At 39.4% G+C, this 16,555-nt stretch overlaps 1 protein-coding gene across 3 annotated transcripts in view; it reads left to right on the top strand.

The window, feature by feature from the left end:
• The window catches only part of LOC149180400 (endonuclease/exonuclease/phosphatase family protein), a 442,295-nt gene that overhangs the window by 409,592 nt on the left and 16,148 nt on the right, over window positions 1-16,555 (top strand). For 2 of the 3 annotated variants that reach the window (XM_089416114.1, XM_089416115.1), the window contains exon 9: window positions 12,622-13,487. The exons of the other annotated variant lie outside the window; for it this stretch is intronic. In XM_089416114.1, coding sequence (XP_089272240.1) covers window positions 12,622-13,487 — 866 coding nt within the window. The remainder of the gene's footprint in view (window positions 1-12,621; window positions 13,488-16,555) is intronic. 3 annotated transcript variants of the gene reach the window in all.

Below are 16,555 nucleotides of genomic sequence, written 5' to 3'. Positions count from 1 at the left end.
TTACCGTTTCGGAGTCGGAGTCGGAGTCGATCCTCGGCCGAGTCGGAGTCGGAGTTGGAGTCGGAGTCTTAAAACATTGGCTGCAACAACTCCCTGCATCTCACACCGTTGCACACCTCTCTGTACCTTCCTGCACTAGTGCAACACTCCTGTGCCTCTCGCACTGTTGTAGCCTGCTAGCTCTGCGTTGTCTCGAGACTCCTACATTGTAACTCTCTTTGCCGCTCCATCCGTATCCATCTCTACCCACTCAGCCAGTCCTGCTACTCTTCGTCGGGGCTCCCGTAGCAAGGTCTAATCCAAGAGGCTGGGTACCTCAAGGATCTTGCCCCTCATCGCTTGTAGTCCACCTGACTACAGCTCAATGTCTCCCCACTTCCGCTCAAGTGGCGTGTGTGTACTCATGGCACAATCATCGTCTGTCAAAACTTCCTTCTCTGCCCGTGTTGGCGTTGCCTTAGTCTCGGAAGACTCTCCCTTATTCTTCTTCCTTGGGCACTGGGTTGCATAATGACCCATCTCCCCACAGTGGAAGCACTTGATCTTGGAGAGATATTTCTTCTTCCGCTTCTCCTACTTTCCCTCAGATGCTAGGGCCACATCCTCCTCCTCCTGCTTGACCTTGATCCCTTTGTTGCTGCTACTTGTCTTTGACTACTGTCTGATCTCTTCCTGGCGAAGAGCTGCCCACATCTCATCCCAAGGTAGGAGAGTCCCTCTGCCCAGGACGCTCTGGACAAACACTTAACACTCTTCTGACACAACATTTAGGGCTGGCCTCACCATAAGCTCCTGATCTGGTGTCGCTCCTATAGCAGTCAACTGACCTCGGATCTCATTCAGTCCTCCGAGGAAGGAGTCAATCGTTTGACCCTTCTTCATCTGATATGACCTCATCTGGTTCTCGAGCAGCGTTCTTCTCTGCACAAAAGTATGTTGGTACAGGTTCTTGAGAGTCTCCAACATCTCAACTGTCATTTCCTTCTCGACTATATGTGGTACCACATGGTCCTTGACCCCATCAAGGATAATGCACTTGGCCCTCGCCATCACCTCTTCGTACTTGTCATTATCGTTTGGGTCGACTGGAATAGCTATTGTCTTCAAGGCTAAGTTCTTGACACAATTCCTGTCAAGCACTGATAAGATTCTGGCCTTCCAGACTGCGAAGTTCGATGCTCCGTCTCTTCTATCTTGGTCTCTTACCTCGTGAAGTGCCATGACGCTCCTCTACTTCCCACCTAGAAGTTCTCTGTTCGACTCCTCTGAGTCTCTACTTCCCATCTGGAAGTTCTCTTCTAGACTCCCTCCTGGAAATCCTTCTATCGCTTGTCGAGATGCCCCCTACTCTGATCGTCTTGTGCAACTGCACTGTTGATCCAGATTCCTCGGCTAGAAACCCTCGGTAACAACTCCTCTGGCCCTGCTCTGTCAAGTACTACTCTGATTACAATACCTCACCATCTCTACTCTGCAATATTCCTATAGCCTTCTAGACCCCAGCAACAACCTCTCTGTGAACTGCGTTAGCCCCTCTCTGCCTCACGTTGTCTCTTCATCACCCCAGATGGGTTTGTGTTAGCCGTGGGATGTCATGCATCAGCCCTTTGGCCTTCTGTGTCAGCAACGTTGGCCTCTCTGAGGCTCTGCGTAGTTCTCGACTTCTTTTGCGTGGCTCTTGTTGGCTCTGCGTCACACTTCCTTGGCTTCTGTGCTGCTAGAAACAACTTTTGCCAACTTGGGACAGATGTTTTTTGTTGCTATTGCTTCGCTCGACTGATGTCTCTTAGTCCTCCTGTGATCTACAATCACGCTCTGATACCATGTTGAAGTTTCTAAGTTTACTTAGTTTAGAAACCCTTCATGCACTTTTTCTGATTTATTCCTTCCTACTTGTTATTTTTCTTTAACAAGTTATTTACAAAGTAAATACTGAAAATAAACACTAGTGCATGCTTAACATATTACAGATCAACAACTAAAAGAAACAAGAACAATCACACCACATGACACCATTATTTTTGGACCAATGTACCCGGAAAAACCCAATGCGGGAAAACTGGTGCAACTATCTGAGGGTTTTCTTATTAAGCAATATCAAAGTACAATCTGGGTGTCGTAACTAGCCTACCCAATAGAGAATTTTTCTTAGCAGCTATATCTCACAGTTTGAGAGAAATCCCCTTGTTGAAAGCCCGGAAAACCCTTCCAGCAGCTCCTCAACACAAAACTACTCTTGCAACCCCAGCATTTGCTCAATCTGGACTACACCTGCCCGTCTCTGTCTCCCGTTGGCCCTGTGTCAGTTCTGGGAGCCTCTGCGTTAGCTACGCTGGCCCCTCTAGTGCTTTGCACAGCACTTGGCTACCTCTGTGTGGCCCTGCGTGAACCATTGTTGGCTCTGTGTCACACTTCTTAGCTACTGCGCTGCTCTCCCGACACAAATCTCTGCCTTCTTTGTTCCTCTGTACTCAAAGCCCCTCAGCTGCTCTCCTGATGACTGATTCTATCTCTCAGCAAACCCCGCTCTAAAGAATAGAATGACTGATCATTTGGTGTACTCTCCAAGTGACCTTCAAGCCTCCTCTTATACTTTCCCTGTTGATATCTCAACGACCGAGATTAAGTCCTTAATCAACGGCTAAGATTAGATCTAGCTTGATCCATGTCTTTTGGACCACTCTAACACAGATTCATATTAATACACATTAATATTTTATTTTCCCTAAGTTTAGACTTAGGGATTCCACTAAAAATATTAATTATTTTAATAACTCCTGATCTGTTTAGAATCTGCCCAAACCCTTTCTGGGTATTGGAGATCTCATGTGCCCCAACCTCTCCACCAAATTTCGTGGCTAGAGCACATCTGATGCTATCCCAAATCAACAAAATGGAATCAATAAGATAAGGCTAAGCCATATACCCATCATGTTTGTTGAAGCTTCAGATTGTTGCCTACAATAAAATGAGGGGGGAATGGAAAGAGTAGGAGAAGAGAAGAAGAGTAAGTTAAAAATCAGATGTTGTATGTTGTTACAATTACTTAAGTTCAGAACTTCTCTATGCTACAATATAAGTTAAGTAATTGTAGATAGAACACAACCAGATTCTTCTTCTATTAGAAATCAATTGTTCAACAAAGATAGAAGTACAATGAGAGAATGAAAAAGTTCACCCAAATCTGAAGAAGATCTCTGATAGCAGTAGCTGACGCAAATATTGAATCACTTTGGCTCTCCAAGGTCTTCTCTTGCTCTTCAAGACTCTCTTTCTCAATCTTCCTCTAGACTCTCCAACTCTCTCTCTCTCTCTCAAGTTCGAATTCTCCTTTCACAAGCATAAGTAAGTGTGTCAAGTGAGGATGAGAGGCAAAAATATATAGAAAGAGCAAGGAGGTCTAATTCATGACGGAGTAGCTCCTATGCCTTGAGGAGAAGTTACACATGCCAAAATAGGAGTGTAACTTATGCCATAAAGGAGAAGAGTGTAACTTATGCATTTAGGAGGGAAGTGTAAGTTATGCCATTAAGGAGAGAAGTGTAACTAATGCATTAAAGAGGTGAAGAGGAATCTTTTTATGATGAGTCATTAAAGTGTGTAAGAGTGTAAGAGGTGCATAAGAGAATTAAAGAGAGAGGAATGAATCCATTAAGAGAGAGAGAGTAACATATGCATTAATTGAGGGGACTTCCATATGACATGATTGAGTCCCATGATTGAGAGATTTGAATTTCTTTTTAATAATAATATAATAAAATCATAAAGAGGATAATAGTAATAATAATATTGATGATTAAGTTAAAAACTAAACAATTGAGATTGATTAAGGACAAGTTAAGTGATTTTCCATCATATATATATGATTACGAATTCATGGAACGTGATTATGTCATGGTTGCAAAGATATACATGATTTTCTATTTTTCGAAAGTCATTCTAGAAAGGTCAGAATTGAAATTTTATTCAAGGAAATTCATCCCATAGCCGCACTTTTCAACAATTTCAACATGGCTCTTTGTTGTGTTGACACATTTGCATAGGTTTTGATTCTTATTCGCTTATTTCCATCCCATGCCATTTTCCCACATAGATGTTTTTTGGCACGAGTATATGAACCTTTGTAAGTATATTTGCAATGGGGGCATACAAATTTAGTGGTTCCACCCCCTTCCCTGCTTCAAGCCTTGTAACATATTTCCACAGGGGTGTTTGGTCTACTCTGGTTTTCTTTCCATCATCTTCACTTTCATTATCCTCATTCTCTTCCTCTTGGTACTCCTCCTCTTCTCCAAGGCATCCTCCACCACTACCCACTTCTTCATCATTTCTTCTTCTGCTTCTGCTTCCCAACACCATCATCATTGCAAAACATGGAACCAACAAGATAACGCTAAGCCATATATGGTTGAAGCTTGAGATTATTTCCTACAATAAAATGAGGGAGGAATGGGAAAGAATTGGAGAAGAGAAGAAGAACAACTTGATTCTAGATTCATTCAACATATAAAAAACACACGTGACATGGACAAAAAAAAGAATGGGATTAATCATTAGACCCTACCTCTTCTTTGGCTCTCCAACAATCTCCTTTAATCTCCCTTCAATCTCCCACGAGCTCAAACCCTCTCAGTCTCTCTCTCACACATGAAAATAATGTTAGGAGGGAGGGGAGGATGCATTTTATTCTTTTTGGCCCCTCTCATTTCCCTAAAAAAAAACCCCTTCTTTCCTTGGCCGCGTGTGAGCTTCTTGAGCGCGAGAAACCGATCACTCCCCACCATTAAAAATCGCTCCTAGAGCAATGGGGAGTGATACGGGAGCAATTGCTCCCGAAAAACCATGGAGATTTTTTTTTTACAGGGAGCATGCTCCCAAAAATTGCTCCCAAACAGGGGTGAATTGCAAGTGCGCTCTTAGTGTTTCTCCCTTAGCGTTTCTAATCGGAGTGCACTTTGGGAGCATATTCTAGGGTGGGCCGCTCCCCTGCAACCCTAAGTACAACCTTCGACTAAGGTACAACCAGTTGATGAACAAGAGACCTAATCTAAATCCCATTGTGTTGGAGGATATTGATCCAACATCATAATGGGTGGAGGAGACTCAACAAGCTAAGCTTGATCTTGATTTTGATATTGTTGCCATGGAGTTAAGGGGGGGTTGATCCGGTGCAGATCCGTGTCTTGTCCCTTCTCAAACACATTAGTAACAGGGTGTTGCTACACAATTTTGCACATTTTTTACTAAGGAAGAGGGCCCCACACTTTCGACTTAGGGACTTAGGGGCCAAATCGACTTTATTTAGCTGCTAGTGGAATGTGGGGGCCACCTACATAGGAGTTTGAATTAGCCATTCAATATTCTTGGAGGGACAATTGAATGGGTGGATAGAGGGGCCCACATGAGGCTAAGGGGGCCCAAGGAGTTCTAAAGAGAGATCAGCTCTCATTTTGTTTTCATCTAGGACATTTGCAAACAAACACACATTTGTTCACTCTGTTGTTTAGTGAGTCTGTCGGTTGTTTAGCCACTAGTCTCTCACGCGGGAGATTCAACCTCTACTTCGGGGGACCATCTGTGCCCACCCTAGGGAGGTTGTTCTATAGGATTTTTTAGGAGTTTTGGGGCAGTTACACACATCAGCAACAACACAGAGGAAGGGAGTGCGTATTTCTGGGCATAGCCAAGAATCACGCAGAGGGAGTTTGAGACCAGCAGGGATCACACAGCTTGTCGAGAGGTAAGGGAGTTGAGGTAACAATGTTGGACATGCATTTTCGCTAGAGCTTTCAGCCAGCTGAGCTAGCATTCCAACAATTCGCATTTCTGGGCTGAGAGATAGCGTAGAGGCCACATAACAGGATTTCGTGGTGCTTGGAGAGCAGTTCGGTCGGGCCAAGGATTCATTCGAGGAGTTAGGAGTTGGATAGCAAGGGTAAACCCAACATTTTGGAGGAGTTTGCAGGTGGATTTGCAGCCAGTTTCCAGTAGGTCAAATTTGGCAGCCATAGCTAGGGTGAGGCTCCAAGGGGGTCAAAAAACCAAAGTCAAAACTAGCTAAAATCCCTTTTGGGTTTTCTGGGTTTTGACCAAGGAGTCTGGAGTTAAAAGGATATAATTTTCTGGGCGGTTTTAGTACTCATTCCAGCCATTCAAACTTCAATAGAGAAGCAGTTTTCTGAGTAACACAGTGTAGAGTGGTGCAGCAGCTAGGCAACCTTCAGCTCCACGCTTTTCCTACCTTGTTTTGGTCCTTCTTGTCCATTGAGACAAGCCTAGGTGCACCATTCCATCATCTATTGTATTTGGCTTGCAGAAAATTAATAAAATGGCTCAGAAGATCTCCATTTACAGTTTTTATATGGGTGTCTGCTGAACATTTCGTTTTTTATTTTGCTGCGTAGAATATTTTCTGTTATCACTTGTATTTCCTATTTAGGATCATTACAATCCGGTAGTGCCAGTGGAACCAAAACCAATAGGTGAATCAAGCAAAGGCAAACAACCAATGGGAAGCACTAGTTGTGTAGCTCGACCAACTCGTGCTTCTTTTAGGTTTAGTTTTGTTGCTACTACTACTGCTAAGGTTGCAAAGGAGTCTAAGGAGTCCTCAGTCTCTAAGCTAGATGATGTTTATGTAGCTCTTGATCATGATCCCATGTCTAGTAATGGTGATGAGTTTGTTGAGTGATCATGTTGATCATTGATATGTAGACTTGTAGTAGGCTAGTGGGCCAATAACTTGTGGCATTGTTTTTGGACTCTAGAGGCCATTTAGAACCTCATTGATTATGTATTTTCTTGCTGATATGTATTACACTCGGTGTCATTTTGATATATTCACCCTTACATGGCATATAGAAGAACAGATTTTGCATGTTTTGTCTCTAATGGTTTGGAATCATAGTTTTAAGTATTAAAAATAATTATTTTCATTAAAAATAATTATTTCATGTACTTTTTAAAGACTAGTTCATTGAGATCTAATTAGTCCAGTTTTGTCAATTCCTATTCAATAATCGGTTTGATAGGTGGACCAGGTCGGTTCCCGGTTCTGATTTTTAAAACTATGGTTCCAACCTCATTGGATTTCATATGGAGAAAGTGGAATTTTAGATCCCATTCAAAATTCAATAGAATTAATAGTTTTCAATGATTCTACTGTATTCTTGACGTATGAGGGTATGGAACTGACATTTAATCAAGAGCACCAAGCTCTCTATGTTCCTCAATGTTGGTGACATTGAGTATTGAACTCCAACCTCAATCACGACCAAAGTAAAAGTGCACACTTCACTCAAGCAAAAACATTCATTAGGCATGTTAATATTTTTCTATCTTATTTTGATGCTTATAGGGTGATCTTGATGAGGACGATTCCAATATAGGTAATGATTTTGATGTTATTTAGCTATTTGTTGTAGCATGATTTTTTTTGGATTCTAGAGGCCATTTAGTGCCTCTCTATTGAACTATTTTATTCAAAGATAGATTGCACTTGGTGCTATTTTTGTTATATGCACCCTTGCTATATAGATGAGATGCTTTGCATATTTGTGTATAATGATTTGAGTTCATATGGATGCACATGAATTATATGTTTTGTTCAAAATTTGAATATTTTATGTATTTTTTGGTTGATCAATCTTTTGGTCTAAATTTGATAACATTCCTGAGGAAACAAGGGAAATTCAGTGTTTTCATTGCCGTGATTCATCTTCTGAGGTACATTTACTTTTGTTTTGATATGAATTTGTATCGTTCTGGCAGATCTTATGACTGAAGACAAATATCATATTTAAGTTTCAATATATGATGTACCACTTGACAGCTTATGCATCTTATATATCAATTTATTTTCATATTTATGTAGCAACGTGTTTGTTTGATGTTGATATTGCTTCAGAAGTTAGAAAATTAAAAAAAAAAATTGGTTATTTTTGTATTTTTTGAAGTTTCCCAATAATTTCCAATATTTTCCCCAATATTGACAATAATTTAAATTTTGGACCCTCGGTGATAAATTGTTGATAATGATAAATGTAACATTGCTTCTAACTGACAAGCTTCCTAACAAACAGAGAGTGTTTTTCTTTCCTTCTTGTGGGAGAGTTAGTTATTGTTATTTATAAAATTAATTTAATTTAATGTTTAAATTAAGGGGCGCAATCAAACATCATGCTCCCTCATGTAAAGGCACCTAGGCTGTATTTAAGCTAGGGCCTCCTGCCATTGTAATCCATCATTCAATTCTTAATAAATTTAGATACTTGTATTTGTCAATTATAGAGTTGATTATTTGCTCCATTTGTTATTATAGCCTCTCGGTCCTCTGGGAACCGCTGCACATTGTGTGAATTTTGTCATAGCTCGTAAATTTCGTTGCCACTCATTTTTTGTACACCGCTGCTTACTCTGTGCCTCATCCACCATATCGACTATCCCTCATTCCCTCAATCGACTACATCCACATTGCTCGCTACCTCATCGACCACCATCCTGCTTCACAAAAAGATCTTTTAGAGTGTGGTATCATCACAAAAAGTAGAAGCCCTTATGCTACTCCAGTGGTTTTAGTCCGAAAGAAGGATGGATCATTTAGACTATGCTCATGTATCCGCACCCCTAACAAACCTTTTGAAAAAAAACTCATTTCAATGGGATGATAAGGCAGAAAAGTGTTTTTGAAGACTCCAAGGAAATTATGTCCAATGCACCTATATTAGCAACTCTAGACTTTTCAAATCCTTTTGTAATTGAATGTGATGCTTCAGGTTTTGGAATAAGAGCAGTATTAATGTAGGATGGTCATCCAATTGCGTTTGAAAACAGGAAGCTCACCAAGCGAGAATGTCTCAAGTTTACATACAACAAGGAAATGCTCGCCATTATGCATGCATTAGCCAAGTGGAGGCAATATCTTTTGGGAAGTAAGTTCATAATACAAACAGACCATATTAGTCTTCAACACCTCTTCCAGTTGTAAAAACTTTCTACAAAACAACAAAAATGGATCGAAAAAATTGTCGCCTTCCACATGGATATATTACATAAGAAAGGGAAAGACAACGTAGTAGCAAATGCTTTGTCTAGAAAAGATGAAGAATCGTCATTACTTGCAATTTCGGTTGTAGTTCCAAAATGGCTTAATGAAATTCGAAGTGAATATGCAAAAGATCTGAAAATATGTGCTATAATCAATAATCTACCTCAAAATTCAAAATTCGAATGGAAGATTGATAGCCTGTGGTATAAAGGAAGAATTTACCTAAGCCCAAATTCCAAATATAAGTGCAAAGCAATGTTGCACGAAGTGGGGACGAAGCGGGGACGTTTTTTGGAAGCGGGGACGCAAAAGCGTCATTTTCCAAAAATCTAGGAAGCGAAGCGTCTGCTATATATAAATATATATATATATTTTATATTTTTTTGCATTTATACTCAAAACAAGCATCCCAAATACCAAATTAGTTGTAGAAGACATGAAAACATGCATATTTTTGCATAAATCAAGATAGATATAACATCCATTGTCCATTAATGATTAATTATTCGAGCATCAACCATTTAGATGCATCAACCATCTAGATGCATCAACCATCTAGAATCTAGATTCTTCTCCTCTTGTCTAGCCTTTGCCTCTACCTCAATTGTCTAGGGATATTAGTCAACATTGCCCAATTTTGATCAAACTACCTAATTCAAGACTTAAAATATGGTAGAAAAAGCTTAACATGCTTGATCGATGATTTTGACTTGATTGAAAGGTAATTTTTTGCTAAGGGCATGCCGCGTGACAGAGGAGTTCAACAATTAACACCACCAACACTAGGGTACATATAGGGCTTGGTGCTCTTGATTAAATGTTAATCACATACCTTCATACTTGATATAATCTAATGAAATGCCACAATCCCATTGATCCTGAATTCCTGAAAACTGTTAAATCTGCTGAATTTTGAATAGAATATGAAATTCTATTTTCTCCATATGAAGTCCAATGAGGCTGGAACCACTCTCAAACATCCTGAGTCATTTCATGGTAATGTTAAAAATTTACGTAAAAGGATGAAAATGAAAAATAAAGGAGAATGTCACTTTTACTTTAAGAATTTAACATTACCATGAGGGAGCATCTGCTATATTTATATATTTTTTTGCCTTCATTTGTCACCCTAACCCAAGGTGGACCCACCCCCAACAAGCAAACTCACTTGAAATTAAAAAAAAAATTGAAAAAAAAAACGATTTCTAAACGCTTTTTCGGAAGCGTATGCTTCCTCCTCTGAAGCGCCACGCTTCCGACGCCCGAAGCGCGCTTCGGCGCTACGGAAGCGGCGTTTCGGCGCTATGGAAGCGGCGTTTCCGTACCACGCTTCCGAAAAGCGGCGCGCTTGCCGCTTCCGGCCAAGTTTCCTAGGCGCTTTCATACGGGATGTGCTTCGGGGCTTGGAACCGGGGGGGGGGGGCGCTTCATGCAACATTGGTCCAAAGTTCTCAAGGAGTCCCATGATTCACTGTCAACAGGACGTGTAGGTTTCTTTAAAACCTACTATAATGCACGCCAATCATTTTTCTGGAAAGGAATGAATAGTGACATTAAAAAATATGTAGCAGAGTGTGATCAATGCCAAAGAAATAAAAATGAAAACATTATGACCCCTGGACTACTCCATCCCTTAAAAATTTGAAACCAAAAATGAGAAGAGATATCAATGGACTATTGAAGGGTTACCCATGTCAGATGGAAAAGAAAAAATCCTCGTAATAGTCAACAGACTCACCAAGCATGCACACTTCATATGAATGAAGAAATCGGACTCAGCAAAACAAATCACTGAGATATTTTGCAAGAATTTCTACAAACTACATGGGTTTCTCAAAGTCATTGTTAGCGATAGAGGCGCCAAATTTGAAGGCAATTTCTGGAAGGAATTTTTCAAACATATAGGAACATACCTCAACATGAGTTCAACATACCATCCTCAAACAAACGGTCAAACAAAAGTTGTCAATAAATGTTTAGAAGCCTACCTTCGTTGTTATGCAACAGACAAACAAAATAAGTGGGCTCACTAGTTACACCTCGCCGAATTGTGGTACAATTCCACTTACCACACTTCGGCAAAAATGACCCCATTTTAAGCTTTTTATGGTTATGAGCCTCCTAAATGGAAGGACCTTGCCATTATCAAGACAAAACTTCCAGTAGTTAAAGATCAGTTAGAAGAAACCAAAAGAGTCTTCCAAACACTAAAGGAAAATCTAAATATTGCAAGAAATCATATGAAACAACAGGATGACTGAAACAAAACAAAGAGAGAATTTGAGATTGGAGAATGGGTATTTGTTAAACATCAACCCTAAAAGCAATTCTCCTTAAAACAGAAGGGAACAAACAAATGGGCACCAAAGTTCTATGAACCGTACCAGATTAATAAAAAAATCAGCCAAGTAGCATACAACTTAAGCCTTCATGATAAAAGTCGTGTTTACAACATCTTTCATGTATCTTGCTTGAAAAAAGTACTTGGCAAACATCAAGCAGCACAGACAACACTTCCGACATTACATGACAAAGGGAATATCATTTTAGAACCAGAAAGAATCATCACCGTCAAGGAAAAGATGTTGTAATCACGAGTAATCAAAGAATACCTAATTAAGTGGAAGGACCTACCAGAAGAAGAAGCCCCTTGGGAGACCGACGCATTCCATCAACAACACCCTTCGTTACGTATGCTCTGAGGACAACACATTTTTTCGAGAGGAAGACAATGTTATGTATAAAATTAATTTAATTTAATGTTTAAATTAAGGGGCACAATCAAAAATCATGCCCCCTCGTGTAATGGGACCTGGCACCTAGGCTGTATTTAAGTCAAGGCCTCCCGTCATTGTAATTCATCATTCAATTTTTTATATATATATATATATATATATATATATATTTGTATCTGTCAATTACACAGCTGATTATTTGCTCCAGTTATTCCTCACTCTAACATAAATTTGGTAATATCTTCCAATTTTGCCTCATTACTTTAGTATCTATTATGCTGCCTCAACGATTTTTTATTCAAAGGTGACAAAACCTATTATAACTCAGTTGTCAATAGTAAACGAGGAAAGTCATCATTGGCTGCTATTTACAAATGGGTTGACTCATCACCATTATTCAAGGAAAACCAGATCACTTGAAATAACTCACTGGTGTTCTGTAAGGGGGCAGACTTTTGCTCCTTACAGATGTTTTGCCTAAGTAAGAATTTTCTGACTTGCTTGATTTATCCCACACATTTCAATTTCCTATCATAAAGCAAATTTGTTTGCTGAAAGTTGAGATCTAAATTTGGTTTGAATGATTAGGCTTTTACATATTTTACTATGAGGTTTCATAATAGGGAAGAAATTTATTATGCATGTTCTTTTGGGAAACTTTTTTGTACCAGGAATTGAATTTTCTTTGCTGTCTTAGCCTCTTATTTGTTTTTCAGTTTTTTCCATTGCAACTTGACAAGTTTCTTATTTTCTGAGCAGTAATACTGATTTGTTGCAAATCCATGTTTCTTATTTTCTGAGCAGCAATACTGATATGTTGTAAATCCCTGTGTGCATCAGTGTCACTTCTTCAGAAGAGACATGCTACAGAAACTGAGTTCTCTATCATATCAGACCTGTCTTCTGAAAAGGACTCTGTAGCAATGAATTCTGGAACACAAGCAAATCCATTTGGAAATGTAGTAGTTAGTCCCCCTGCAATAAATTCGTCTGAATCTTCTTTATCTTCACTCTCTGGCGGTCCCACAAAATTCTATGAAGGCAGGCAAGGGTGTCAAGTCTTAAAGAAGCATTTCGTGTCTATGTCAGAGGAAACATCCCTAAAAAGTACATGGTATGAATGCAATAAAGTAATGGAAAAGCAGATTCCTTTGACTCAAAAAAGCCAAACAGTACAGACCACAAGAAATAAAGGAAAAAAGTCTGTTCAATGCAGCTTGATGTCTTTCTTTACAGTTAATTCACTAAAGTCATCAAAATATTTACCTGATACAGCTGTAATGAAAAATAATAGTCACAAGATATATGAACCGTGGAGTAAATCAGATGCTTCTCATGATATTTGGGAAGAGAGCTGTACCAAAATAAAAGGAGATGGGTTGAAGGAATGCAATCCTCCAGCAGATCAGAGTTGCATTGAACACTCCAAATTTAATACTACCTGTTATCAAGAGAATTGGAAGGATGACAACGGTTTCACAAATAGTACACAAGGAGAAGTAAAGTCCTTTGAGAATCTGGAACCAGTTATCTCTGATGAAAAGGAAAAGGTTAAAATTGCAGCTCTAGAATGGCGGAAAATTCAAGACACGATGAATAGGAGTGTACCAGTTTGCAGAGGTCATGGTGAACCTTGTGTTGCTCGAGTAGTGAAGAAAGCAGGACCAAACATTGGTCGTGGATTTTATGTGTGTGCTCGTGCTAAGGTTTGAAATGTGTTCTCCTTCATTTGCCTTGCTACTTTCTGAATTGTAATGTGGCTTTCTTTTGTAAAATTGTTGTCTTCAAATTTTATGTATTAATGTAAACAAGGTGAATTTGAAAATACATGTCTTCTGTTTGTAAAGATTCTACTATTTACCAAATACCCTTATGAGCAACTCAATTTCTTCTCCCTTTGGTAAAGAATCGAGCGACTTCACATCTCAATCTCTGTATGGTCAATCAAGCAAGCAAAGTTCCTTTGGTTGAGTAACCAAATGCACATCTAGAATAAAATCACTTTGTTCCTCGATCTCCCTATGGTTGATCAAGCAAGTAAACTTTCCTCATCTCCCTTTGGTCAATCATGCATCTTCATCCATGTCCTATTGGTCAAGTGTGTTTCTAAATACCGTAGTTAGTGTACACTTCATTACACGAAGTCATGGGAAGGCTTTCCCACCTATTTGCAAAGGGATATTTCAAACTTGGCCTAGCATTCATATAATAGAAGCCATTTAGTGACTTTCCTTCCTTGGGGAAGATTTTTTCATGCTGTACACTTTCTTATATGAACATGCGAAGGCACTCTCTCCCATTTAGGAAAGCCTATTTTCTTCCCTGACATTTGATATAGTGGAGTTACTTAAAAGTAACTTCTGTAGTGGGGAACCTTGGCTTCTAAAGGTCACTCTCTCCATTCATGAATCTTCTATTTATATGCTTAGGAGGTTGTTCAAGTAGCTACGGGTTGAGATTTGGGCTATACTAGTGTACATGTACTCCACTTCCTCCACTCAAAGCCTGCACTTTTTGTCATTTTATATATTTGTTAGGCCATTTTGAGGTGCTTTCATATTTCTATCTAGAAGCTCACGAGTGCCTGCATCTTGCTTAAGGCAAGGTGTGAGCACAACGATACTCAAGATTATACTAGGAAGATTCCAAAATGCTCTCATGGGAAACAGTATTGGCTCAGACTTGTTCAAGATGACAAGGATGACCAAAAACATATATAAGGTAGATCCATACGTGTGCAAGGTTTTCAATTGGGTCTAAAAGACTATGATCATCAACGCATATGGATCTTTATGATGCAAAAATGGATTGAGGTCAAACATGGAGAAACCATCCAATTAGAGACCAATAATGAAAATCATACCTATGAGTTTACCCATTGAGGATGATAATGGATACCAAGGTACTGAAACCTCTAAAAAAGACCCCTAGAGTAAATGAGCTGGTGTAGATAGGGGAAAATTTGTCGAAAACAGGGTTCTTTATTTTGCATTTATGTTACCTGGAGATCTTGTCCACTCTTTCAAAACTGCAGGGGAAATTGCTTGCTAATCAGATAATTTTCAACTTTCTTACCTGTTTCCCCCTCGTATCTGTTTTTATTCCCCCTTCATCAAAATTGTAATATTGTTTTGCTTCAATCTTTTGTAATAGCATATAAAGAACAGGTCACTTGAGCTAGTACATTTACCGATATAGTGAACCTATGGAATATGACCCATTTGGTGAATGATTTTGTCAATAGCAACACCAGTAGGCCAATACTTGTGGAAGCTGGGTAATGTCAGCTCATCTCAGCAAAAGAATGAGTGCAAAGTTTACATAAACTCACCAGTTAATGTTAAACTTCGTCAAGTCTTGACTGACTGGGTGAGTCAGACAAGTACTTGCCAGATCTCAGGAAACTTGGCAAGCCTGTCAGACAGAAGTTGGCTGGATCATAAATTTCAAAAATTTGACTTGCAGACCTAAAAATAATCATTCCTTCTATCAAAAATTTCTGCTGTTTGAGCAAAGCTTGTTCGAGACTCCTGATACTATAGGGACTGTTTAAATCATAAAATGTAATTTCCCCATTTGTATTTTCCTCCATGGTACAACCAAAGTGGATTTCCAAGGCAAGTGATGGCCAGGTCAATGGAACAGGTTTATGTCATCAGGGGTCCTGTTGGAGTTTTGAGGAGTTTTTATGGGGTCCGATGGGATTCACTTGGCATATTCATCATCATGAGCAGTTCCGCACATCTTGTTTTTGGTTGCATGACTTTCTGATAATTCCCGTAAAACGGGGTTATTATTGGCATAACTTAATTAATTATGCTCGAAGTGGCATTCCGGGTAGAGTAATTGATGGAACACCTCAGTGTAATAGCTCTTTGGAATTGGGATGAAAAGATCTACAAGGTGGGATGTTGAGAAGTGACTTCCGATGGCCGAAGAGAGTATGGTTGGCGATTTACCATTTTCCTTAGTTAAAAATGACTTTAATTAGTCATTTAATTAAGGAAAAATAATTAATTAGAGGAAATGGGCCAAAAGTGACTTACGTGAAATAAAATAAAATTAAAAGGTCACTTAAAATAAAGTCAATGGAGGACCTTCTAGAATAATAATAAAGTAAGATGCTTTTAGAGGCTTGGAGATCTATCTATTAGATCCATAAAAGAGGAGGAGGAGGTCATTTGGAGACATCTTGACTTTGATATTGTTTCTTGTGTAGAGGTTTGAGAACTTGGTTCTCTACTTCAGCAGTAGCCCCAGGACAGAAACCCTCGGGTGATTCAGTGAGAGTGGGCAAGCACCCATCTCTTCCCTTGGTGGATCCATTCAGGGTTCACAGGGTGTAGTTATTTGATTTTCAGTTTGTCTTGGGAGGCCCATTGTGGCATTATTGTAGATCTGTTGAGGCCAGTTATCTCAGTTACATGGGTTGGATGTGTTGAAATTCTATGACCTTGGGTCTAGGTTAGAGTCTTAAATCACTGACGCTACCAAAACCAAGAGTCTCAACCATGAACTACTTTACACAGCGGAATATAAATAACAGTAAATCACAAATGCACAGAATATAGACAACTTTTTAATTTTTCAACCCAACTTCATTATATTAACAACATATAATACAATAGTCTAGGGCTCCTGTACCAGGGATAACAGCCTCATACATCCACTAGTACAAGAGAAGATACTCTGACCATCTGGCTGTAGCATCTAACAGCTCCTCTTGATCGTACCTTGTACCTGCCCCGTCCTTCAGCTCCCGATTTGCAGCTCC

The sequence above is a fragment of the Pinus tabuliformis genome, chromosome 3_2, assembly GCF_031772625.1.
Source record: "Pinus tabuliformis cultivar Carrire ecotype Pingquan chromosome 3_2, CPIR1, whole genome shotgun sequence".
In the NCBI taxonomy this organism is placed as follows: Eukaryota; Viridiplantae; Streptophyta; class Pinopsida; order Pinales; family Pinaceae; genus Pinus; species Pinus tabuliformis.
This window is presented reverse-complemented; position numbering and strand designations above follow the sequence as displayed.